General features: G+C 43.9%; 1 protein-coding gene across 3 annotated transcripts in view; it reads left to right on the top strand.

Annotated features, from left to right (window-relative positions):
• The window catches only part of LOC109621320 (insulin-like receptor), a 216,496-nt gene that overhangs the window by 145,128 nt on the left and 44,479 nt on the right, over positions 1 to 26,889 (top strand). For all 3 annotated transcript variants that reach the window (XM_029875643.2, XM_062856295.1, XM_029875644.2), the window contains exons 8-13: positions 2,915 to 3,518; positions 3,581 to 3,695; positions 3,770 to 3,959; positions 14,455 to 15,833; positions 15,901 to 16,028; positions 16,097 to 16,337. In XM_029875643.2, coding sequence (XP_029731503.2) covers positions 2,915 to 3,518; positions 3,581 to 3,695; positions 3,770 to 3,959; positions 14,455 to 15,833; positions 15,901 to 16,028; positions 16,097 to 16,337 — 2,657 coding nt within the window. The remainder of the gene's footprint in view (positions 1 to 2,914; positions 3,519 to 3,580; positions 3,696 to 3,769; positions 3,960 to 14,454; positions 15,834 to 15,900; positions 16,029 to 16,096; positions 16,338 to 26,889) is intronic.

Raw genomic sequence — 26,889 nt, 5'->3', positions numbered from 1 at the left:
TGGATTTCTACTAAAATCCGTCCATGATTTCTCCTGAAATCCATCCAGGATTTTTTCTGAAATCCGTCCTGGATTTCTCCTGAAATCCGTACTGGATTTCTCCTGAAATCCGTCCAGGATTTTCCCTATAATCCCGTCAGGGTTTCTCCTGGAATCCCGTCAGGATTTCCCGTGGAATCCCGTCAGGATTTCCCGTGGAATCCCGTCAGGATTTCCCCTGGATTCCTGTCAGGATTTCCCCTGGAATCCCATCAGGATTTCCCCTGGAATCCCGTTAGAATTTTCCCAAAAATCCGGTCAGGATTTCTCCTGGAATCCTGTCAGGTTTTCCCCTGGAATTCTGTCAGGTTTTCATCTGGAATCCTGTCCGGATTTTCTCTGGAATCCTGTCCGGATTTCCTTTGGAATCCTGTCCGGATTTCCTCTGCAATCCTGTCCGAATTTCTTCTGGAATCCTGTCCGGATTTCCTTTGGAATCCTGTCCGGATTTGCTCTGGAATCCTGTCCGGATTTGCTCTGGAATCCTGTCCGGATTTCCTCTGGAATCCTGTCAGGATTTCCTCTGGAATCCTGTCCGAATTTCCTCTGGAATCCTGTCCGGATTTCCTCTGGAATCCTGTCCGGATTTCCTCTGGAATCCTGTCTGGATTTCCTCTGGAATCCTGTCCGGATTTCCTCTGGAATCCTGTCAGGATTTCCTCTGGAATCCTGTCCGTATTTCCTCTGAAATCCTGTCCGGATTTCCTCTGGAATCCTTGCAGGATTTCCTCTGGAATCCTTGCAGGATTTCCTCTGGAATCCTTGCAGGATTTCCTCTGGAATCCTTGCAGGATTTCCTCTGGAATCCTTGCAGGATTTCCTCTGGAATCCTTGCAGGATTTCCTCTGGAATCCTTGCAGGATTTCCTCTGGAATCCTTGCAGGATTTCCTCTGGAATCCTTGCAGGATTTCCTCTGGAATCCTTGCAGGATTTCCTCTGGAATCCTTGCAGGATTTCCTCTGGAATCCTTGCAGGATTTCCTCTGGAATCCTTGCAGGATTTCCTCTGGAATCCTTGCAGGATTTCCTCTGGATTCCTTGCAGGATTTCCTCTGGAATCCTTGCAGGATTTCTTCTGGAATCCTTGCAGGATTTCCTCTGGAATCCTTGCAGGATTTCCTCTGGAATCCTTGCAGGATTTCCTCTGGAATCCTTGCAGGATTTCCTCTGGAATCCTTGCAGGATTTCCTCTGGAATCCTTGCAGGATTTCCTCTGGAATCCTTGCAGGATTTCCTCTGGAATCCTTGCAGGATTTCCTCTGGAATCCTTGCAGGATTTCCTCTGGAATTCTTGCAGGATTTCCTCTGGAATCCTTGCAGGATTTCCTCTGGAATCCTTGCAGGATTTCCTCTGGAATCCTTGCAGGATTTCCTCTGGAATCCTTGCAGGATTTCCTCTGGAATCCTTGCAGGATTTCCTCTGGAATCCTTGCAGGATTTCCTCTGGAATCCTTGCAGGATTTCCTCTGGAATCCTTGCAGGATTTCCTCTGGAATCCTTGCAGGATTTCCTCTGGAATCCTTGCAGGATTTCCTCTGGAATCCTTGCAGGATTTCCTCTGGAATCCTTGCAGGATTTCCTCTGGAATCCTTGCAGGATTTCCTCTGGAATCCTTGCAGGATTTCCTCTGGAATCCTTGCAGGATTTCCTCTGGAATCCTTGCAGGATTTCCTCTGGAATCCTTGCAGGATTTCCTCTGGAATCCTTGCAGGATTTCCTCTGGAATCCTTGCAGGATTTCCTCTGGAATCCTTGCAGGATTTCCTCTGGAATCCTTGCAGGATTTCCTCTGGAATCCTTGCAGGATTTCCTCTGGAATCCTTGCAGGATTTCCTCTGGAATCCTTGCAGGATTTCCTCTGGAACCCTTGCAGGATTTCCTCTGGAATCCTTGCAGGATTTCCTCTGGAATCCTTGCAGGATTTCCTCTGGAATCCTTGCAGGATTTCCTCTGGAATCCTTGCAGGATTTCCTCTGGAATCCTTGCAGGATTTCCTCTGGAATCCTTGCAGGATTTCCTCTGGAATCCTTGCAGGATTTCCTCTGGAATCCTTGCAGGATTTCCTCTGGAATCCTTGCAGGATTTCCTCTGGAATCCTTGCAGGATTTCCTCTGGAATCCTTGCAGGATTTCCTCTGGAATCCTTGCAGGATTTCCTCTGGAATCCTTGCAGGATTTCCTCTGGAATCCTTGCAGGATTTCCTCTGGAATCCTTGCAGGATTTCCTCTGGAATCCTTGCAGGATTTCCTCTGGAATCCTTGCAGGATTTCCTCTGGAATCCTTGCAGGATTTCCTCTGGAATCCTTGCAGGATTTCCTCTGGAATCCTTGCAGGATTTCCTCTGGAATCCTTGCAGGATTTCCTCTGGAATCCTTGCAGGATTTCCTCTGGAATCCTTGCAGGATTTCCTCTGGAATCCTTGCAGGATTTCCTCTGGAATCCTTGCAGGATTTCCTCTGGAATCCTTGCAGGATTTCCTCTGGAATCCTTGCAGGATTTCCTCTGGAATCCTTGCAGGATTTCCTCTGGAATCCTTGCAGGATTTCCTCTGGAATCCTTGCAGGATTTCCTCTGGAATCCTTGCAGGATTTCCCCTGGAATCCTATCAGGATTTCTCCTGGAATCCGGTCCGGATTTGCTCTGGAATCCTGTTCGGATTTCCTCTGGAATCCTGTCCAGATTTCCTTTGGAATTCTGTCCGGATTTCCTCTGGAATCCTGTCCGGATTTCCTCTGGAATCCTGTCCGGATTTCCTCTAGAATCCTGCCCAGGATTTTCCGTTATGCTAAATCGATCTGAACAGTTCTGATCCACTCCATATTTAAGCGTTTCACAGTCGAATTTATCTAACCACGCTCCGTTTTCTCTTCCCCCAGTTCTAGCTTGTACGTAGTGGAAAACCAGAACCTGCAGGAGCTGTTCGACCACAACGTGACCATCGGCGAGGGCAAGCTGTTCTTCTTCAACAACCCGATGCTCTGCACGGACCGGATCAAAGCCATCAAGAAGTACAACCCGGGCATCGAGATCGAAAACGAAAGCCAGCTGGAGTCGAACAACGGCGATCGGGCCGCTTGCTCGATCACCGAGCTGGAAACCAGCCTCAAATCCATCGGATCGGAAACGGCCATCATCCAGTGGGCCCCCTTCACCGAACTGTCGGACGCCCGCATGCTGCTGGGGTACGTCATCTACTACATCGAGGCCCCCGTTGCCAACGTGACGTTCTTCGACGGGCGCGATGCGTGCAACACCGAAGGCTGGCGCCTGGACGATATCAGCGACTTCAACATGGACAAGGAAACGACCAAGATCCTGACGCAGCTGAAGCCGTACACGCAGTACGCGTACTACGTCAAGACGTACACGCTCGGATCGGAGGGTTTGGGGGGCCAGAGTAAGATCAAGTACTTTACGACGGCACCCGGAATGCCCTCCGTCGTCCGCGACGTGGAAGTCATCGTGCAGAAGGATGTGCTGGTAGGTGGTTCAAGGGGTTACTTGTTGACGACATGGCTGATAACCATCTCTCCTTTTTTCAGACCGTCAAATGGCTGCCGCCGCTCAAGATGAACGGACGCCTCAGCGAGTACGAGGTGTTCATCGAACTGAACGCCGACGACAACGAGCAGCTGAAGCTGCGGGACTATTGCGAAGGTGACATCTTCCGGGTTCTTTGTCTCGAAGGTCGTATCATAATTGAAGAATTTCTTCCTTTTTCCTACTTCTAGAACTGCGGGACATTCCGCCGGAAACGCCTACCAGTGCGCCCCCACCGAAACCATCGATCTGCACCGAGGATCAGTGCCGGAACTACTGCAAGGCTCCTACTGGTGGGGGCAGTGGCGGAAGTATCGATGCCACCGACAAGGAGAACCAGATCACGTTTGAGGATCAGCTGCACAACTATGTGTACATCAAGTGAGTGTTTGTGAGGGGTTTGTAGGTTCAAGGTCATTGGTAGTAACTAGCGTCAACTTCTTGAATAATTTGTACAAAACTTTGTGTGGATTGTCCAGATCGATCTAGAAATCCAACATAGACCTTAGCTGGAAACCGTCATGTATTTCTTCTGGAACCCATTCAAGATTTCTTGAGGAATTCATCCAGGATTTCTCCAGGTTTGTTCAGGATTGTTTAAGAATCCGTCAGAGATGCCTCTAAGCAACCGTCAAAGATCTGTCCAGTAATACTAAGATCTCTTCCCAATTCCAGATACCGTGACCGCGCCTAATTCCAATCAGCTCCTAATTCCGTTCACACGAATCAAAACACCGAGTATTAGCCGAAATGGTCGCAAATCTTTAGCAAATTGATTTTTGTAATATTCAATAAGTATATCCACGCCAGAATATAATCAAAAAGTTAAAGGGTTTCTTGTGTATTAATGTGAAAATACATTAAATGCCATTAATTATCCAATCGGCCGCCATTCTACTTTTTTTCTTTTGCGGACCTGTGAATTGCATCAATTTATACATTTAATGTATTTTCATTGAAATATTAACAAAATCAATCGAAATAGCACCAAAGCAGAACAATAAAGGACATATTTTTATAAATTTAACATCGAATCAACTTTTCGAAGAAGACTCCTGATGCTAGAAATGAAAAAGGCACATGACCGGAATTAGGATACTACAGGTTGTACTTGCTCCTAATTCCAATCACCATATAAATCCATAGGAAACTAAAAAAAAAATCTGCAGTACAATCGATACAACCAACTCCAGCATCATTCAAGGCTCCCAGACGATTGATGTTTGGTTCATATCATTTATTGGTAACCCCAGCTAGCAAGCATAAATTGTGGTGTCGTAGGTTTAAAATTTATAGATGACGTCAAACCCGCCATAAACCTATCATTGACCTGTTTTCATTTTGGTCTCCAAACCCAACATAGACCCAACAGTTATGCGATGTGGGCCCAACATTGGTCCAACATTCGATAAAATTTGACCCGAATTTGACGCGACATTCGACACTGTTTCAGTCTGGTGGAATTTTGTAGTTTTCCCAGAAAGCTCTCAAAAACGCAACAACATTAAAACAATCCAATGTTATTACTTCAAATTATTATATAACTAACATGTTCTGATAAGCAAATAAATGTATTTCGACATATAAAATATAAATATAACTATAACAACCTATGATAATATGATTATTTTGTCAACTTGATAATTACTTGGAGTGACCGGAATTAGGAACACAAGTGAACGGAATTAGGATCATACTGATTGGAATAAGGAACAACAACTTGTTTTAAATAGCGGCCATTTTCAAAATAAGTGGAGTGCTTGCAACCTTGATTATATTTTTCTAGCAGTATAGAGACATAATGAAACAGCGTTGCACAATTACAGTCACTTAATGCAGAACATGTATTTTCTACAGCTATTAGACTTGGTTCATCGCCTTAAGTGAACGGAATTAGGTACAGTCACGGTATACCCATATTGAATGGTTTTAGACCCGAAAACTCCATTAAACAGCTGCTATATTAGAAATTAGACTGCCATCTTGGTTATTCTGGTTGCTATTTTTGGACTCCGGAAATCCTCCCCATCCCACATATACCCATATTGCGTGGGTTTAGGATCTAAACTCCATTAAACAAAAGCCATCTTGAATTTGGAGCAGCCACCATGGATTTTAGACCGCCATCTTGGATATTCTGGTCGCCATTTTTAAAGTCCAGACATCTTCCCTATATCAAATACGCACATATTGAAGAGAGAGTCCAAAACACCATTAATCAGCTGCCATTTTGAATTTGGAGCCGCCATACTGGATTTTAGACCGCCATCTTGTCATTCTAGTCGTTATTTTGAACTCCGGACATCTTTCCCTACACCAAATGTACCCATATTTAATGGTTCAAAGCCTAAAACACCATTAAACAGCCGCCATCTTGAATTTGGAGCCGCCATATTGGATTTTAGACCGCCATCTTGGATATTCTGGTCGCCACTTTTGGACTCCGGACATCTTCCCCATACCAAATATACCCATAATGCCTGGTTTTAGAGCCTAAAACACTATTAAATAGCCGCCATCTTGAATTTAGAGCCGCCATCTTAGATTTGAAACCGCCATATTGAATACTCTGGTCGCCATTTTTTGGAGTCCACACATTTTCCCCATACCAAATATACCCCATTTTGCATGGTTTAAGAGCGTAAACGTCTATTAAACAATCGCCATTTTGATTTTGGAGCCGACATATTGAATTTTTGGCTGCCATCTTGAATTTTGGGCCGACATTGTGGAATTTCCGGTTTCCAGTGTTGATTTCCCCACAAAATTCGACAACAATGCTAAAGATTACAAAAATCGCCGCAATTTGATGTGTCGCATGATGGGGCTTGGTTCAGTTTTATATACAACCAGTTCTACCGGTGCTGGTCCGGATCACTTAAATGGCCCTAACTCCGGAATGCCTTGACTGATCCTGTCTATTTTCAATAGCAAACAATGCGGTAACATTCCGGTTCGATTCGAGCTATAATCCGAAGAATCGGCCCATGGGAAGTGCCTTAAAAGTGAGCGAATTTATTTTGCGCACAGACCTACATACATACACACATACAGGCATCATCTCAATTCGTCGAACTGAGTTGATTGGTATATGAGACTTGATCCTTCGAGCCTTTTGTCGAAAAATCGTTTTTTGAGTGAACAAATAGCCTAGTGTACGAGAAAGGCAAAAACAAGTAAATCTATGAAACTCTCTAAGAGTCCCATCGAGCCTCTTGAAGTCTCGTGAAAAAATCCCCTGAAACCTATCACTGAAGTCATTAGAACACTGTTTACATGCTCAACCTTCACAAAAGTTCCTCCTGAAATTCCCCTGAGCCCCCTATGAAGCCCTTTGTAATCCCGTACAGCTATGTAAAGTTCTTCTGAAATCTTCAAACCCCTTGAAACCTCCCTGAAGCTCCCTTGGAAGCCAACTTAATCCCCTAAAACCTGAACTACTCTTGAAGGCCTCTGTAGCATCCCGAAACCAGCTGAACGAATTCACTACCCCTTCTGGAACGCTCATGATATTCCCGTGAAATCTCCTGAAACTCCCGTGAATCCTACATTCAATACGAAAAGTTTCTTCCTAAGGGACAACCATACTAAGGAACGCTGTATAATTTCTAGATTCTTCCTTAACAGTACCAAAAAAACCTCGCTCGCCGTATACAGCGTCTGCGGGGTGCAGTTTCAGCATCAAGCAGACGCACGTCCTGAAAGGCTAAGAAGCCTTCAGGTCTACCATCCGGGCTTTCCCCAATTGATGAAAGATCTCCCTCATGTTCCCACATAGGATAGGAATCCCGTTTTGGTTCAAGATTTGATCTTTCGAGAAGCCAGTCAGACTCGAAGTTTGGCTTCCATTACTGGGACGCACTCGCACTCGTCGTCCTCTGGGATTATTTCAGAAGTGTCTTTTGTGATTCCTCCAGGAACACCTTCCAGAAACTATTCTGAGATTCCTTCTGGAAGTTCAAGGGATTTCTTCCGTGATTTTTCAAGGAGATCCAGGAATCCTCCAGTAATTCCATGCGGGATTCTCCTAATAGCTTCTTTTAAGATGCCTTGAAAGATTGTATTCCGGGAAGAATAGAATCCCGGAAGGAACTGATGAAGGAAAACCAGAAGGAACTTGTCAGTGTTTCCCCAAGGAAAACTTGCAGGAACTGCATGAGGAATTCCAGAAATTAAAACTACTTGAGGAATGCCTCAAAATAATCCGAAAATTCTCTAACAAACTCTAGGAGGATTTTCATTAGAAGCGTCTGAAAGAATTCCACAATGAATTTCCGGAGGCATTCCAGTAAGGGTCTGCAGGAATTCCAGACGAAACTTCCCGAACATCCCGGAAGCTGTTTCTGAAAGAATTCCTGGACGAAATTATAAGGGGAATCCCGGGAAGAATTACAAAGGAATCCCGGAAGAAGTTCCTAAAAAAGTATAGAAGGAACTCTTGACAGAAACCTAAAAGGAGTTCCCTATGGAACCCCTAAAGGAATCCCGGGGGAATCTCGGAAAGAGTTTCTGAAAGAATCCTGGAACTAATTATTTTTCCAGGAAGTAGTTCCAGGATTCTTCCCGGAAGAATCCTGAAGAGGATTCCTCTGGAACCCTGAAGAGGATTCCTCTGGAATCCTGTAGAGGATTCCTCTGGAATCCTGTAGAGGATTCCTCTGGAATCCTGTAGAGGATTCCTCTGGAATCCTGTAGAGGATTCCTCTGGAATCCTGTAGAGGATTCCTCTGGAATCCTGTAGAGGATTCCTCTGGAATCCTGTAGAGGATTCCTCTGGAATCCTGTAGAGGATTCCTCTGGAATCCTGTAGAGGATTCCTCTGGAATCCTGTAGAGGATTCCTCTGGAATCCTGTAGAGGATTCCTCTGGAATCCTGTAGAGGATTCCTCTGGAATCCTGTAGAGGATTCCTCTGGAATCCTGTAGAGGATTCCTCTGGAATCCTGTAGAGGATTCCTCTGGAATCCTGTAGAGGATTCCTCTGGAATCCTGTAGAGGATTCCTCTGGAATCCTGTAGAGGATTCCTCTGGAATCCTGTAGAGGAATCCTCTGGAATCCTGTAGAGGATTCCTCTGGAATCCTGTAGAGGATTCCTCTGGAATCCTGTAGAGGATTCCTCTGGAATCCTGTAGAGGATTCCTCTGGAATCCTGTAGAGGATTCCTCTGGAATCCTGTAGAGGATTCCTCTGGAATCCTGTAGAGGATTCCTCTGGAATCCTGTAGAGGATTCCTCTGGAATCCTTTAGAGGATTCCTCTGGAATCCTGTAGAGGATTCCTCTGGAATCCTGTACAGGTTTCCTCTGGAATCCTGTAGAGGATTCCTCTGGAATCCTGTAGAGGATTCCTCTGGAATCCTGTAGAGGATTCCTCTGGAATCCTGTAAAGGATTCCTCTGGAATCCTGTAAAGGATTCCTCTGGAATCCTGTAAAGGATTCCTCTGGAATCCTGTAAAGGATTCCTCTGGAATCCTGTAGAGGATTCCTCTGGAATCCTGTAGAGGATTCCTCTGGAATCCTGTAGAGGATTCCTCTGGAATCCTGTAGAGGATTCCTCTGGAATCCTGTAGAGGATTCCTCTGGAATCCTGTAGAGGATTCCTCTGGAATCCTGTAGAGGATTCCTCTGGAATCCTGTAGAGGATTCCTCTGGAATCCTGTAGAGGATTCCTCTGGAATCCTGTAGAGGATTCCTCTGGAATCCTGTAGAGGATTCCTCTGGAATCCTGTAGAGGATTCCTCTGGAATCCTGCAGAGGATTCCTCTGGAATCCTGTAGAGGATTCCTCTGGAATCCTGTAGAGGATTCCTCTGGAATCCTGTAGAGGATTCCTCTGGAATCCTGTAGAGGATTCCTCTGGAATCCTGTAGAGGATTCCTCTGGAATCCTGTAGAGGATTCCTCTGGAATCCTGTAGAGGATTCCTCTGGAATCCTGTAGAGGATTCCTCTGGAATCCTGTAGAGGATTCCTCTGGAATCCTGTAGAGGATTCCTCTGGAATCCTGTAGAGGATTCCTCTGGAATCCTGTAGAGGATTCCTCTGGAATCCTGTAGAGGATTCCTCTGGAATCCTGTAGAGGATTCCTCTGGAATCCTGTAGAGGATTCCTCTGGAATCCTGTAGAGGATTCCTCTGGAATCCTGTAGAGGATTCCTCTGGAATCCTGTAGAGGATTCCTCTGGAATCCTGTAGAGGATTCCTCTGGAATCCTGTAGAGGATTCCTCTGGAATCCTGTAGAGGATTCCTCTGGAATCCTGTAAAGGATTCCTCTGGAATCCTGTAGAGGATTCCTCTGGAATCCTGTAGAGGATTCCTCTGGAATCCTGTAGAGGATTCCTCTGGAATCCTGTAGAGGATTCCTCTGGAATCCTGTAGAGGATTCCTCTGGAATCCTGTAGAGGATTCCTCTGGAATCCTGTAGAGGATTCCTCTGGAATCCTGTAGAGGATTCCTCTGGAATCCTGTAGAGGATTCCTCTGGAATCCTGTAGAGGATTCCTCTGGAATCCTGTAGAGGATTCCTCTGGAATCCTGTAGAGGATTCCTCTGGAATCCTGTAGAGGATTCCTCTGGAATCCTGTAGAGGATTCCTCTGGAATCCTGTAGAGGATTCCTCTGGAATCCTGTAGAGGATTCCTCTGGAATCCTGTAGAGGATTCCTCTGGAATCCTGTAGAGGATTCCTCTGGAATCCTGAAGAGGATTCCTCTGGAATCCTGAAGAGGATTCCTCTGGAATCCTGAAGAGGATTCCTCTGGAATCCTGAAGAGGATTCCTCTGGAATCCTGAAGAAGATTCCTCTGGAATCCTGTAGAGGATTCCTCTGGAATCCTGAAGAGGATTCCTCTGGAATCCTGAAGAGGATTCCTCTGGAATCCTGAAGAGGATTCCTCTGGAATCCTGAAGAGGATTCCTCTGGAATCCTGAAGAGGATTCCTCTGGAATCCTGTAGAGGATTCCTCTGGAATCCTGTAGAGCATTCCTCTGGAATCCTGTAGAGGATTCCTCTGGAATCCTGAAGAGTATTCCTCTGGAATCCTGTAGAGGATTCCTCTGGAATCCTGAAGAGGATTCCTCTGGAATCCTGAAGAGGATTCCTCTGGAATCCTGAAGAGGATTCCTCTGGAATCCTGAAGAGGATTCCTCTGGAATCCTGAAGAGGATTCCTCTGGAATCCTGAAGAGGATTCCTCTGGAATCCTGAAGAGGATTCCTCTGGAATCCTGAAGAGGATTCCTCTGGAATCCTGAAGAGGATTCCTCTGGAATCCTGAAGAGGATTCCTCTGGAATCCTGAAGAGGATTCCTCTGGAATCCTGAAGAGGATTCCTCTGGAATCCTGAAGAGGATTCCTCTGGAATCCTGAAGAGGATTCCTCTGGAAACCTGTAGAGGATTCCTCTTGAAACCTGTAGAGGATTCCTCTGGAAACCTGTAGAGGATTCCTCTGGAAACCTGTAGAGGATTCCTCTGGAAACCTGTAGAGGATTCCTCTGGAATCCTGTCAAGAATTCCTCTGGAATCCTGTCAAGAATTCCTCTGGAATCCTGTCAAGAATTCCTCTGGAATCCTGTCAAGAATTCCTCTGGAATCCTGTCAAGAATTCCCCTGGAATCCTGACGAGGATTACCCCGAGTACCTGGTGGAATTACCGTAGGAATCTCGGAATAGGAATTCTTAAAGCAATCCCAGAAGTAGCTCCTGAATGAATTCCGGAAGAAGTTCCTGGAGGGATCTCGGAGAAGCTTATAGAGAAATACTGAAAGAAGTTCTCGACAGGGATTCCTTCTAGGATTCCTGCAAGAATCTCATAAACAATTCCTGAAAAAATCCCAGAAGGAACTCCGGAAATAATCTCGTATAGAATTCCTAGAAGAATTTTTACAGGAAACTTGGAAGGAATTCCTGAAGCCATCTTCAAAAGAAACCCCAAGAGTAACCCCGGGTGAAATAGCTTGAACTTCCAAGAATACTGTCTGGAAGTCCAAATAACCAATTCCGGAAACATTCCAAAAGAAACTATTAGGAGAATTATGGATGGAATTCCTGGAGGATTCCCGGAACACTTTGAGAAATTCTGGAAGAAATCGTTTGAAGTCCCAGAAAGAATATCTGAAGGAATCCTGGAAGATTAAACTTTTAGGAATCTCATAAGCGATTCCAGAGGAAACTTCTGCAGGAATTCCAAAAGGATCTCAGATGGAGCTGCCTGAGTAATCACAGAAGGACATCCTAGAGCGATTCTGGAATAAATTTGTGAATAGATGTAAGTTGTAAAAAGGTCTCCAGTTAGCCTAATGGTTAAGGCTTTGGATCGCCAATCCAGTCGAAAACCTCTTGCGAAATTTGTGAGAAAATTTGTGGAGAAACGGAACAAATTCCTGGAAGAATCTGAGGGAAAAAAGCTGGAGTAATCCTAGAAGGAATTTCTAGAGGAATCTCGGAACTAATTTCTAGAAAAAATTCGAAGGCATTTTGAAGGAATCAAAGAACTCACACAGTTCGAAAAAAACCTGTAAAATTATGACGGATCGAATGTAACAAAAGGACCCCGTCATATATGATGGAAATTTTTGTGCGGTCTTAAATTTACAGGGCAGATATCTGTTAGAAAATATAAAGAAAAATTGAGGTCCGAGCGAGAATTGAACTCAGATCCTTGGGGTGTGAGTAGCACGCCCGAGCTCTCTCGGCTATCTCAGCTTGTTGAATAGTAGACAGTCAAAGTGAAACTGCTTCTACCATAATGCACACATTCCCGACATGCTCCGGCTGCTGCAGAGAGTACTGAGAGAGACAACGGGGAAACCGCCACAGCTGCGAGCAGCCGTTCGTTTAGTTGATGACGGAGAGTGGCTGGCATGATTTATAGCAGATGCATGTAAATTTAAAGCGAATATGCTTTAAAATCTGTAAACAAGCCGTCTGACCAGCAGCGGGCTGCTCGGCTGACGTTAAATGTTGGTGATTTACATTTTTCTGCCGCAAATTTCAGTTGATCTTCAATTTACGTGCTGTTTAAATTTCATATTTTTTTGCTGTGCAGTTATCTCAGAAAGTATTCCTTATGAAAACTCAGAAAGAATCTCTGGAAGAATCCCGCGAGTATTTGCTGGAGGAACTCCAGCAGAAGCTCTTGAAGGAATCACAGACGAAACCTCTCTAGGAATTCCAGACGGAGACTATTAAGGAATCTCAGAAGTAAGTCCCGGAAAACCCCAGAGGGAACTTCCGAAAGAATCCTGAATGAACCACCGGAAGAATCTCAACAAGAAATCCCTGGGAATTCCAGAAGAAGCTCCTAGAAAAGTCCTGGAACAAATTTGTGGACAAACCGCAAAAGATTCTTGGAGGCATCTTGGCTGGAATTCCTGTGGACCCCAGAAGAACCTCCTGCAGGGACTTCCGCATCCTAAACAAGAAAGCCACGAAACGTCAAAGACTTTCATTAACAACCGCAGCTTGCAGTGCACTGGTTTTACCGGACTTCAACGGGTTTCTGGGGAGTTAAAAATGGTTTTCAGGCTATTCAAAAGATTTCAAGGAGTTTCATGAAGGTTTCATGAAAGCCTCCACTGTACTCCCTGAAATCCACTTGAAATTTTCGTTGAGATAGCTGAAACCCTTTTTGAGCTTACTGGAACGCCTCTGAAGCCCTTTATACCCAGGACCTTCCTCAAAAACACCCTTGAAACTCCCTGTCAAGCCTCTTAAACCCTCATGAAACCTCCTTAACATTCAGTTACTCGCTCGATTGGCTACTTTCGTTAACATCACGCTGATGCTGTTTACAACATACGAGCTTTTTTCAACTTGTTGTACAAAATACAACAAAATGACTACTAAAGGGTCACAAAACCTCCGAAGCTTCTTTGAAACTCTTCTGGAACCTCTGAAATCGTCCTGAGACTCCTCGAGACTCACCTGAAACTCCCCGATGCTCTTGTGAAACTCTCGTAAGCTGTACGAAACCACCTGAAATCCTCATGAAACCTCTAGATAAGTTCCCAAAAACCTCCATGAAACTCCTTTGAGACCCCCTGCAGCCACCATAATCCCCTAAAACAAAATCATCTGAAGCAATTTGGCATACCCCGAAATCTTCTCAAATTTCCTGAACCACTACTGTTGACGCCCTCTGAAACATTGCGAAAACAGCTTAAACACTTAGAAGTACAGTATCAGTTCAGTCGGGATATCCTAGGTCATCCAAACTGTTCTTGAGTTTAGATCCTAGAGTCTACGGGTGTAACAGTAGCTTCTTTCATTATACAACGCAACGATTTGTATTCTATCGTGTCCAGTAAGTCTTCTGAAAGTTCAATAGACAATATCAGGTCAATCGGGATATCCTAGGCCATACAAACTGTTCTTTAGATTAGATCTTAAAGTCTACGGGTGTAACAGTAACTTCTCTCATTATACAAAGCTACGATGTGTATTCTATCATGTCCAAAGTTCAATTGACAGTATCAGTTCAGTCGGGATATCCTAGGTCATCCAAACTGTTCTTGAGTTTAGATCCTAAAGCCTACGCATGTAACAGTAACTTCTTTCATTATACAACGCTACGATTTGTATTATTGTTGACCATAGCAGTGCTGCCAGATTTAAGACAATTATGCGTTACTTCTTAAAAACCTACATAGCAGTTGGTATAGATAAGATCTATATATATATATATATATATATATATATATATATATATATATATATATATATATATATATATATATATATATATATATATATATATATATATATATATATATATATATATATATATATATATATATATATATATATATATATATATATATATATATGTATATATATAATTGAAAAGAGATAGGAGTGTAACATCATTCCTTCCTTCCATCAGGAACCCCCTCCTCCGAGGTGGAGACAAAATGACCCGGCGCAAACGCAGCACCAACCAGAACATCGTCTTCCCGAACAACACCGAGAACAAGAAAAACGACACCACGGACCGGAAGACGGAAAAGGTCCCCAACGAATCGTACTACCGGTTCATCTTCAACGCGACTAACGCCACCAGCATCTCGTTTCCGCTGAGCCACTTCAACCACTACTCGCTGTATGTGTTCAAGATTCGGGCTTGTCGGCATCCGGGGGAACCACCGGCGCCCTCGGTTCGCCTGGTGGACATTGAGCTGGCCTGCGGCAATGAGGTGTTCGAGAACTTCCGAACGCCCAAGAAGGAAGGGGCCGATGACATCCCGTCGGAGTCGATTCTGGTGGAGGAGCAGTCCAACAACACCCAGCGCCAGATTCGGGTCCAGTGGAAGGAACCAAGCAAGCCAAATGGACCGATTGTGAAGTTTGTGGTCAAGTACCAGCGGATGGATCTGGAGTCGGTGTCGTCCACGGACATCTGTATAAGGTATATGAACTTCAACCAGACGCGGGGGGCATTGCTTACGAAGCTGGAACCGGGTAACTACAGTATCCGAGTGATGGCCACTACCATTGCCGGGGACGGGGCTCTGTCTGCTCCTCGGTATGTTGTGCTCGCCAAGGATGACTCGATGGGCACCACGATTATTTGGCTGGGAGCCCTGTTCGCCATCTTTTTGCTGTGCCTCGGCCTGCTTGGATTCTACTGGTACAAATATCACTACATGTCGAAGCAGATTCGGATGTACCCGGAGGTCAATCCGGACTACGCCGGAGTTATGTACAAGGTGGACGATTGGGAAGTCGAGCGGCATCACATCATCCAGCTGGAGGAGCTCGGCCAGGGTTCCTTCGGTATGGTCTACAAGGGTATTCTGACGCAGCTTCGGGGCGAGAAGTGCAACCAGCCGTGTGCCATCAAGACGGTCAACGAGAGTGCCACGGCCCGGGAAAAGGACAGCTTCCTGCTGGAGGCCTCGGTTATGAAGCAGTTCAACACGCATCACGTGGTCCGGTTGCTGGGCGTGGTTTCCCAGGGCGACCCGACACTGGTCATCATGGAACTGATGGCCAACGGCGATCTGAAGAGTTACCTCCGTCGACACCGACCGGACTATGAGAACGGAGACGAACCGTCACCACAGCCGCCAACGCTGCGGGCGATCATGCAGATGGCGATCGAGATCGCGGACGGAATGGCCTATTTGTCGGCGAAGAAATTTGTCCATCGAGATTTGGCCGCCCGAAACTGCATGGTGGCGGACGATATGACGGTTAAGATCGGCGATTTTGGCATGACCAGGGATATCTACGAGACGGATTACTACCGGAAGGGAACTAAGGGTAAGTATTGTTAAGCCATTCGCCAAAACAGCCATTCGAAACAACCATTTCCTTTCTTTTTCCCCAGGTTTCCTCCCGGTACGATGGATGGCACCGGAAAGCTTGAAAGACGGCGTCTTCAGTAGTAGCAGTGACGTGTTCAGCTACGGTGTAGTCCTGTGGGAAATGGCCACCCTTGCCTCGCAGCCATACCAGGTACACGATTATTTATTCCCCTTAAATCGTCAATCTTCCTCTAAATCACCTCCTTCTTTCTCCGTCAGGGTCTCACCAACGACCAGGTGCTCCGGTACGTCATCGACGGTGGCGTCATGGAACGGCCCGAGAACTGCCCGGACGATCTGTACAATCTAATGCGTCGCTGCTGGCAGCACCGGCCGACGGCGCGGCCCACCTTCCTGGAGATCATCGTCGAGCTTCTGCCGGCGGCTAGCGCACACTTCCGCGAGGTGGCCTTCTTCAACTCGCAGGAAGCCAAAGACATGAATCGGAGTCAAGCGCAAGGTGAGTACCATCGACAGGAAGTAATAAAGCATAATCATGACATTGCAAACTCTGTAAAAAATTGAAAATTGACAAAAAAAACGGGATATTCAAACATTTGATTGAAAATCTTCATATCGAAACCGGAAATTCTTTGGGATCATAACATATCAAGGGCAGTGGGACAGGGGAAATGTGCGCCTATCTTTTAGGAAATTTTTCAGCCGCGTCAGGAAGTCGACATTTGCTTCTTCAATACCGCGAGGTTAATCGTTGGAAAAAGAAGGAAGATAGAAGAAGCAGCACGGTCTCCAGACAGTCTTTCAATAAGTCTTCCGAAAGTTCTTTCAGGAGTCCTTCGAACATATGCGGTGATTATTTCTTCAGGATTCAGGAATCAGTTCGGGCAATTTCTATTGATAGCTTTCGACCGTTAGTGCAGATAGCCTTTTTTTAATGCATCCACAATTGAGACGCTCTTGAAAATATTTATCAAACCAATTCAGAAAGATCACATATGGGGAAAATCACCGACCTCGGTAGTGCCTTACCGGACGCGTTCAGTTTTATTTTTCATCGAAACGCTGTAAAAAATCTACCATACTTCGGCTGAATGTTCTTTACAATCCGTGAAACTTTATCGGAATTCGGTTAAATTTTACAGTTTACGGATTAAAATAATTGCCGAACGCTCAGCAATTCAAACATTCTGAAAAACTTGTAATTAGAAGGCACAGAATGTTGCTAATTACAAATTGAGAGATTAAATTTGTGAAAAAATAGCGTTCTGGTTGGATTCGAACCCACGACTCAGTTTTCGCTAGACCGGCGCTTTAACCGATTCTATAACACTAGCCCGAATTTCACTAGCCCGAATGACACTAGCCCGAATGTCACTAGCCCGAATACCACAAGCCCGAATCGAAATTCATCCATCAGTATCTTGGTTATAATAGAATACGGAAGAACAGCGTATGTTCCAAAGAAGGAAAAACCTCTGCCGGATTTGTAAAGTGATTATGGCGCTAATGGATTTGCGTCAATAAATCTTGAAAGAATAGCCGATAACTTAAAGAAGGAAAAATCTCTTATGCAATTGTTAATCAGTTTTCCCCAAAATACCTTATGCTACCATTCGGGCTAGTGGCATTCGGGCTAGTGTCATTCGGGCTAGTGTTACAGAACCGCTTTAACCAACTAAGCCACAGAACAAGTACAGTCATTGCACAATTATGGGTCACAATTACTAGTAAATCAGTTCACCACGCAATTCAAATGGAATTGACTCGTAATTATGGGTGACCCATGATTGTGCTATGATTGTAACGATTTTGCGAAATAAAAAGCCAAGCTGACTCCGAAGCCATACCATGAACACTTCTTTTTTCACAAATCCATCTCTTTTTTGACCTACATATATGCCAATTACAATACACTCGCGTTCGTGCCCACCAACTACAAAGTGAGAGCAAATTGTGTTTATGAAGTCGAGACTTTCCCGCGCAATTTTCCAATGGAGAAAATTCTAAAGAAATTCGTGTGAATACTTCTTGAGGATCTCATAAAGGAATTCCCTAAAACTCCGGAAACAATTTATGGAGGATCACAGAAGGACTGCCGTGTGCCATGTTCTAAGGGAATCCCTATTAGCATGGGACAACTATCGGTGATCAGGGCGCGAACAAAATTTTGTTTACATTAAGTTGAGATAACATACTAAAACTCTTTCAAAGATTTCTCTAAAATTCCAATCAAAGAATTTTTCAGAAGTTCCTTAAGAGATTCCTTCAAGAGTTTCTTCTCTCAGGAAGGTCTCGACAGGAGTACGATCAGATTTTTTTCAGGTGGTTTTAGGGATTTCTCCTAGAAATACATCCGAGATTCATCCAGAAGATTCATCAGGGGATCCAATAGGAGGCCCTTCAGAGATTAGTCAGAGAGTTTCTCCAGAGATTTCTTCGGAAATTCCTTCAGGAATTCATACAGGAGTTTCTTCAGGAATTAGTCCAGAAGTTTCTTCAGAGATTCCTCTAGGAGATCTCTCAGGAATTCCTCTAGAATTCCAACAACGGGTTTCTCCTGGCGTTCTGTATTCTTCAGAAATCACTCCAGGAGTTTCATCAAGGGTTCCTTCAGGAAATCCTTCCTGGAATTTTTTCAACAATCCCTCCTGAAATTCCTATCGGTATGCCTCATGGAAATTTTTCAGAAATCCTTTCAGGAGTTCTTTTAGGGATTTATCTAGGAGTTCCTTCAGATGTTCCTACAGAAGTTTCTTCATAGATTAATTCATGAACATTTTCAAGGATTCATGCAGTGTAGTAGTTCTTTCAAGAAATGCTCCAAAAGTTCCTTCGGTGACCTCTTCAGGAGTTCCTTCAGGGATCTCCTCAACAATTCCAGGAGGATTCAGGATTCAGGAATGCCTCCAGGTGTTCATTAGGAATTCCTTCAGAGGTTCTTTAAGCTATTTCAACAGAAATTCGCTCGGATATTCTTTCAGAAGTCCCTTCAGAGATTTTTTCAGGAGGATTCATAGATGCCTCCTGGAGATCCATCAAAAGTTCCGTTAGAAGTTCTTTCAGGAAGAAGGTCCTAGAAATTAGTCTAGGAGTTCCTGCAGGGATTCCTTTTGAAGTTCCTTTAAAAATTTTACTTTGTAATGGCTTTTCCAGTTTTGATACATTTAAAATACAGCTATTATTATATCTTGTCCGACGTTTCGGTTACATTTGGTACCTTCCTCAGGACTCAATTATTGCAGATTTTTCGTCCAGTGTTGTTCTGTCGAACAGCAGTTAACGATTTTTGGATTCGACTGCGATAGAATTTAACTTTGAAATGGCTTATCTAGTCTTGACGTTCGAAATCTAGACTTGACAAAATTCGAATACAGCTATTTTATTAAGTTCTTTTAGACATTCATACAGGAGTTCTTACAGAAATAAGTCCAAGAGTTCCTTCATAGATTCCACCAGGAGTTTCCGGCATTCATGAAGATGTTTCTTCAGAGGTTTCTCCTGAATTTCTTCAGGGATTCCTTCAGAAGTTCATTCAGATTCCTTTAGGATAACCTTATGGGATTCCTCGAGAAATTCATTTAGGAATTCATCCATGAGTTCTTCAAGGGATCGCTCTTGGGGTTCTTTCTGAGATTTTTCCAGGTGGACTTACGGATGCACCAGGAGTTGTATCAGAGATTTCTTACAGGAGTTTTTCAGGGAATCTTGTTAAAGTTCCTTCGAGAATAACCTTAGGAATATAATCAGGCATATCTCCAGGATATTATTGTGGGATCTCTCATGGAGAATTCCTCAAGCATTTCGTTCTGGAATTCTTTCGGGGACTCCTCCTGACATTCTTTCGGGGATTCCTCCTACAAATCCTGCAGGGATCCCTCTACCCAGAAAGATTCCCTCGGGAGTTTCCGCTGAAAATCCTATCAAGAATTCCACCTGGAAATCCTACGGAGATTGCTACCGGAATTCTTTCTGGGATTCCCCCTGGCATTCCTGCAGCAATTTCCCCTGCAATTTCTTCGGGGATTCCTCATGGACTTCCTCCGAGCATTCCTCCTGAAATTCCTACGGAAATTCCTCCTGGAATTTGTTTGGAGATTCTTCAAAGAAATCATTCGGAAATTCCTCCTGAAATTATTTCGAAGATTCCTCTTGAAATTCCTACGGGGATTCTTCCTAGATTTCCTTCAGGGTTTTTCCTAGAATTTCTTCTGAAATTCTTTCAAGGATTCCTCCTAATATTCCGTCGTGGATTCCTCCTGAACTGCCTTTCTGGGTTCCTCTTGGAATTCCTTCGAAGATACAACTTAAACATCCTTCTTGGAATTCTTCCTGGGGTTTCTCGTACAATTTCTTCGGGGGTCTCTCCTAGAGTTCCTTCAGGAAATCTTCCTAAAATTCTTTTGGAGATTTCTTCTGGAATTCCTCCGAGGATTCGTCCTAGGATTCCTTCTGGATTCCACCAGAAATTCTTTCAGAGTTTTCATTTGATACTCCGTCGTGGAGTTCCCCTGGAATTTCCTCAGGGTTTCCTCCTGGAATTTCTTTAATAATTTCTCTTAGAACTCCTCCTGGATTCCTCCTGGATTTCCTCGTGGAATTAAAGTTCCTTCGGGATTCCTTCGGGAATTCCTTCAGAAATTACTCCTGTAGTTCCTATGGGGATTCCTCTTGGAAATCAAACGAGGATTTCGGTTTGAAACCCTTCGGGGATTCCTCCTAGAGTTCCTTCGGAAATTCCTCCTGAACTTCTTTCAGGGATTCCTCCTTAAATTCCTCCGGGGATTTCTCCTGGAGTTCCTTCGGTGATTCTTCCTGGAATTCTTCCATGAATTTCTTCGGATATTTAATTTAGAATTCCTTCAGAGATTCCTTCTAGAGTTGCTTCTGAGATTCCTCCTGTAATTTCTTCAGAGTTTCCTCTTGGAATTCCTTTGGAGCTTTCACTTCCAAATTCTTCGGAGCAGAGATGCCAGATATACAGATTTTTGACCTTCTTTACATACAAGATACAGAGTACAGGAAAATACAGATTTTTAAAATATGATACAGATTTCTCCAGAAACCACAGAATTTGAAGTTATTTTCCATAAATTTAATGAAAACTTTATAAATAGCTGCTTAAACATTAAAGAATTTATGAAAATTTGTACATTTTCACACAAGTATTAGAAAAAAATTTCAGTAAAAATTAATACCCATCAAAAAGTAGTACTTTTTTGTTAGTTTCTTTTGAAATCTAGGACTCTCGGTGTCTGCTATAACCTCAAATACGGTGATACAGAAAAATCTGTATTGATACAGATTTTTGATAAAAATAATCTGGCATCTCTGCTTCGGAGATTCCTCATGGAATTCCTCCTAGAATTTCTTCGGGGTTGCCTTCGGTGAGTCCTCCTAGAATTCCTTCGGGGATTCCTCCTTTCTGAGTTCTCCTGAATTTTTTTTCGGGGATTCATCTTGGAATTCCTTCGGTCCTCTTAGATTTTTTTTAGGAATTTCTCCCGGAATTTATTATTATTATCCATTTATTACGTAAGGCAATTTTCTCGAATTTTTGGCGCCAGCACACCTCCCCCCCCTTGTAAGATTTTTGGTATGAAACTCCAAATATTTTTGTATGGAGCCAAACCCAAACCCAGGTTTCCCCTGGGATTCTTGCAGGAATTTCTTCTGGAATTCTGTCGGGTATACCTCCTGGACTTCGTTTGGGGATTTCTCCTGGCATTCATTCTGGAATTCCTTCGAGGATTTCTCCTGAATTTCCTTCGAGGATTCCTCCTAAAATTTCTCCGGGGATTCCTCCTGCACTTTTTTCAGGGATTGCTCCTGGACTTTAACGAGGATTCCTCCTGTTTTTTTTTTCCAGAGATTTCTCCTGGAATTCCTTTGAGGTTTGCTCCTAGAATTCCTTTTGGGGTTTCACTTCAAATTTCTGCGGAGATTTCTCCTAGAAGTTCTTCGAGGTTTCCTCTTGGAATTCTTTCGGCAATTCCTCTTAGAAATCCCTCAGGGATTTCTCCTGGAATTCCTTCAGAGATTCCTCTTAGATATTTTTCGTTGATTACTCTTAGAAATCATTAAGGGATTCTTTTTCGAATTCACTTTGAAATTCCCACTGGAATACTTCCGAGGATTCTTTCTGGAAATCCTTTGGGGATTACTGCTGGAATTCTTTCGGGATTTCCTTGTGCAAATTCTGCGGGAATTTCTTCTGGAATTCTTTCAGGGCTCCCTCATGGAATTCCTACGAGCATCACTCCTGGAACTCCTTCCAGGATTACTCCTAAAATTCCATTGGGGATTCCTTCTGAAATTCCTCCGGGGATCCCTGCTTTAATTCTTTTGGGGAATCCTCTAGGAATTCTTCATAAGTTGTTTTTTTCCAGTGATGTCTCTAAGAGAGATTCTTGAACTACATATCAGTGATTTCAGCAGAAGTTTCTTAAGGGTTTCATACGGCAGCTCTTGCAGAGATTATTTCAGTAGTTTATTCATGGATTCATCCAGGAGATTCTTTAAGGCTCCTCCTGGAATTGTTTTGGAAATCATTCGAGGATTCCTTGAAAATAGTGCGACCTTAGGGCCCATATAGCCGAGGCGGTAAACGCACGGGTATTCAGCATGACCATGCTGAGGGTGACGGGTTCGATTCCCGGTCGGTCCAGGATCTTTTCGTGAAGGAAATTTCCTTGACTTCCTTGGGCATAGAGTATTTTCGTGCCTGCCACACGATATACACATGCAAAATGGTCATTGGCAGAGGAAGCTCTCAGTTAATAACTGTGGAAGTGCTCATAGAACACTAAGCTGAGAAGCAGGCTTTATCCCAGTGAGGACGTTACGCCAAGAAGAAGAAGTGCGACCTTATTATCAAATGTGATAGCTTCTGAAGGTTCTAAGAAAACAAAACAAAAACGGTAGCAAAATCTATATTTTTGCCCTTAATTTGCAATGGAGTAATGCAACATGCACTAATACGGATACTGGTAATTTCACAATAGGTCTAATTACTGGGCACAGTGATGGACCCGAACAGGAATAAAAAAAGGTGTACATTCAGACGTAAGGTTATAATACACAGGGTCAAATATTTGACAAATGAACTCAAGTGAAAAACATCTGTTTGACACTAATGAAACAAACAAGATGTTTGAGCATTGGTTTCTTTTTGGTCAAATACTTCATCCTGTGTACTGACATAATAATAATTCATGTCATAAATGGTCATGAAAAAGCAAAAACTGAACTACAAATTCTACAGCGTAGAGACAACTTCTTTGTTTCGCCAATGTTGACATTACGGTCAAATTTTGGTCACGCCGATTCACGCCGCCGCCGAAAGCTGCCACCGGCGTGACGCCGATGACGCCGCCGCCGCCGGCCAAAAATGGCCCTCACGCCGCCGCCGAGCAAAATAAAGTCGGCGCACAGGTCTACCGCGGAACTCCTGGATGTATTGAACAACTCTTGGAAGAGTTTATCGAGGGTGTGCTGAAAGAATTTCCCAAGGAACTGCTGAGGTAATATTCCAGAAAATCTTGCGTTGATTAGTCCAAAGCGCGAAAAGAGGCAGAAAAAGTCAAAAGACGGAATGACCAGAAAACAAAAAGTGTAAAAATGCGTATAAGCGGTTATAAAACGGTAAAGTGAGATCACTATTACCTTACCTATTCAGCTTTCAACACCAATCAAGTTTCATATGGAGATCTTCTACCTTTCGGTTATTTTTGCCTTTTGTTTTTCTCCCATTCTTGTCCTATTTTTGTTTTGGGTTTTCAACCAGCTGAATTAGCCTGTGTATGCTGGCAAATTTCTTTTGTTCTTTGACTTTTACTGCGAGCTCTGTTTTGGTGATGTCCTGCTCACTCACACAGAAATTTTGAACACAGTGCTCGCAGTAAAAGACAAAATCTCACAGCATGCAGAGGCTAATTCAGTAGACAGAAAAAAATGATAGTCGGAAGTCAGAGTAGTCTAGAAAGCCTAAACCCCAGAAAGCAAAACAACTACAGGACTAAAAAAAGTGCTAAATGTAATAATTTACAAAGGTTGGGGCTGGGAAACATAGAAAAAAAACAAAACGATGGACAAAGAAAGTCTGAAAGCAATAAGGCGAAACACTTGAAAAACATTCACAAAAATAATGAAAATTTCATGGACTGCACAAAGCGTCAAAACATAAGAAGCGAAACGCACACGTGAAGCAAAATATCAGAAAAGGGAAGTGAGCTAAGAAGCTTGAAATTTGAGGTTTCTTTCAGGCAGCATCCATTTATTACGTAACGCTAAAATCAAAATTTTTCGACCCCCCCTCCGTAACGCTTTTTTGTATGAAAACCCTAAATTTTTTGTATGGGTCGTAACGCTTGGCCAGACTCCCCCCTCCCTCTGAAGCGTTACGTAATTTGTGGACGGCGCCTTACCAAATAACAATAAGTTGTTAACAAGTCTGAAACTTCATGAAACAGCCGCCACATTACACTTACGGTTTCGACGATTGTAAGAACCATAAGGGTCGAAGGTCATTTGTCCGCCTCGAATGTTAAAGTATAGGCAAGAATCCTGCTGCGATCTGGTCAGGCCGAATTCACGAAGTGCCTCCTCGTCCAACTGCTGGTTCCAAACTGTGCTTGATTGTTTGAGTTTATATAGTGCACGCTTCAACTTGCAAACGTTCCGACGATCGATAACGAACCCTTCAGGCTGTTCATCGTAAATCTCTTCGTCCTCCAATTTTATTTGCAGAAATGCCGTAACAGTGTCCAGTCCATTTGTTCGATGTCAAGGTTGAATTGTACCGCACAACTGGGGAGTAAACCTCTGTGTAATCTATCCCAGGTCGTGTCATTCAGCACCGGACTGTAGATCCTGTATCCCTTCCGCTTTGACCACGCCTCCTCTGGTGTTACGAGCTCCAACAATCTAGACGGACTTCGATTAACGAGATAAACAGCTGTTGAAATGGCCTCCGCCCAGAACTCCTTTGGCAAACGAGCATCGGCCAACATAGATCTTGCTTTCTCGGCTAGTGTCCGATTCATTCGTTCAGCCGCTCCGTTTTGTACTGACACGACGTTTGGTGAATAACTCCATCGCGCTTCATATTGCTGCTCATGCTTGATTTCACAAACTCTGTTCCGTTGTCTGTCCGCAGTATTCTCAATTTTCGTCCGGCTTGACGCTCAAAAATTTACTTGAAATTCTTGTACGCTTCAAACACCTGACTTTTGGTTTCCAAGAAATTCGCGATGACTTTCCAGCTAGCATCATCCAGAAAGATGAGAAAGTAACGGCTACCTCCGACTGACGGCACCTCAACGGGTCCACAGACGTCCGCATGAACCATGTCCAACAAATTTTCGGCTCTTGAAGAACTTGCAGGCGCTTGTGCCTAATTGGCTTCTTAAGCGGTGTTGAGGTAATTGCATATTCTGAATCTGCATGCGAAACTGAGCCGAAATCCAAATTTTCATGAATTTTGGTGCCCAGGAACCTATTTAAAAATCAATTTGAAGTTTGTATGGGAGCGATTTGTCGAATCACCGTGAGTCTTCTTCTGGTTTAGACGATACAGGCCATCTACAGCTGTTCCACCTGCAATCACGTATCCTTCTCTATTCAAGACTTCACACTTCTCTACGTCGAACACCATGGTCAAGCCCTTTTTGCAGATTTTGTTCACGGAAAGTAAATTGGCGGCCAGGTTATGAACTTGCAAGACATCATGAATTTCAGTTGGTCCTTCTTAAAGCTCGAGCATTACCAATCCTTTGGCTACCGATAAAATTGACTGACTATTGGCGGTTTCAATGACGTGCTTCTGATCTTCCTGCTTGTGAAAATTCTCCCAAGTTCTGGTCATGTGGGAGCTAGCCGCCGAATCGAAATACCAGTCTCTGCAGTCAGCATCGCACAAAGAGCACTCCTTTTGAACTTCGACGTACGTGGGGACAGTTCGCAGCAAAATGTCCAGGCTTGTTGCAGGTGAAGCACGTTCCCGATTTCTTTTCAGCTCTTGGACGCCTTTGGTATACAAAGCACCTTCAACACCAGTCGAGTTCAACGGCCACTTGACATCCTGGAGAATTTTCGCCTTCACAACATCTGCCGTTAAATCCATTCCGAATGCTTGAAGTCCCATGATCGTTGGCTGGTCGTTGACTTCGAAACCAATTTCGCTTAAACAGTTCGTCGTTGTAACTAGCTCGTCGACATAATCTTCAACCGAGGCACATTCTTCAAGCTTGACCAACGTTAGCCTGTCCAGTAGACCCAATCTTCTCAATATACCATCATCCCGGAATGCCTTTTGAAGACAGTCCCATACTTCCTTCGAAGTTCTTGCTCGTTGCACCAGGCTGTAGTTATTCTTCTCGATGCTCAGGTATGTTGTCGCCAACGCTCTTTCATCCAAATCCGGGTCGACAGTTTGATCTTGGGGTGGTTTCACTGTTCGCCAGGAACCCTCTCGGACCAATGCCATTTTCATAGCAAACTCCGATGACGAGTAGTTTTGGCGCCCTCGCAACCTCTCGATGGCCGATAAGTTCATGGGATTTACAATGGCACGCACACTTCCAGCAAATCGCCCGGTACTTCCTGTAGCTGCTCCGGAATTCTAGAACGTCGTCCTTGTATTTCCGCTTCCTTCACCTCCTCCTTGATTGCGCTCGAATGGATCGTCTCTCGTGATTGGCATTATTCCGTTTCAATTAAGCTTCGATAATGCTCCAGAATTCCAGACTATGGACACTCTGGGCCCATAACCAATTGTAATGGAAGTAAAACACGTCTTTACTGTTTAAAGTCTGAACTCGGCATGAATGTATTTTTCAACTATTGATAAGGCTACAACAAGATCTATTTGCTAACTATTGCTACGGGGTATTGTTACAAAAATAAAAGAAATTAATTATTACAAAGTATTAACACTGCACGATACACATATAACCTTACAAATGCACAAATTAGGTACATTAAAATTGACGCAGCACAACACATAACATAAATGTGCCCTGTTATCCAGATGGATAACTCCTTCCGATCACAGG

The sequence above is a fragment of the Aedes albopictus genome, chromosome 3, assembly GCF_035046485.1.
Source record: "Aedes albopictus strain Foshan chromosome 3, AalbF5, whole genome shotgun sequence".
Classification (NCBI taxonomy): Eukaryota; Metazoa; Arthropoda; class Insecta; order Diptera; family Culicidae; genus Aedes; species Aedes albopictus.
This window is presented reverse-complemented; position numbering and strand designations above follow the sequence as displayed.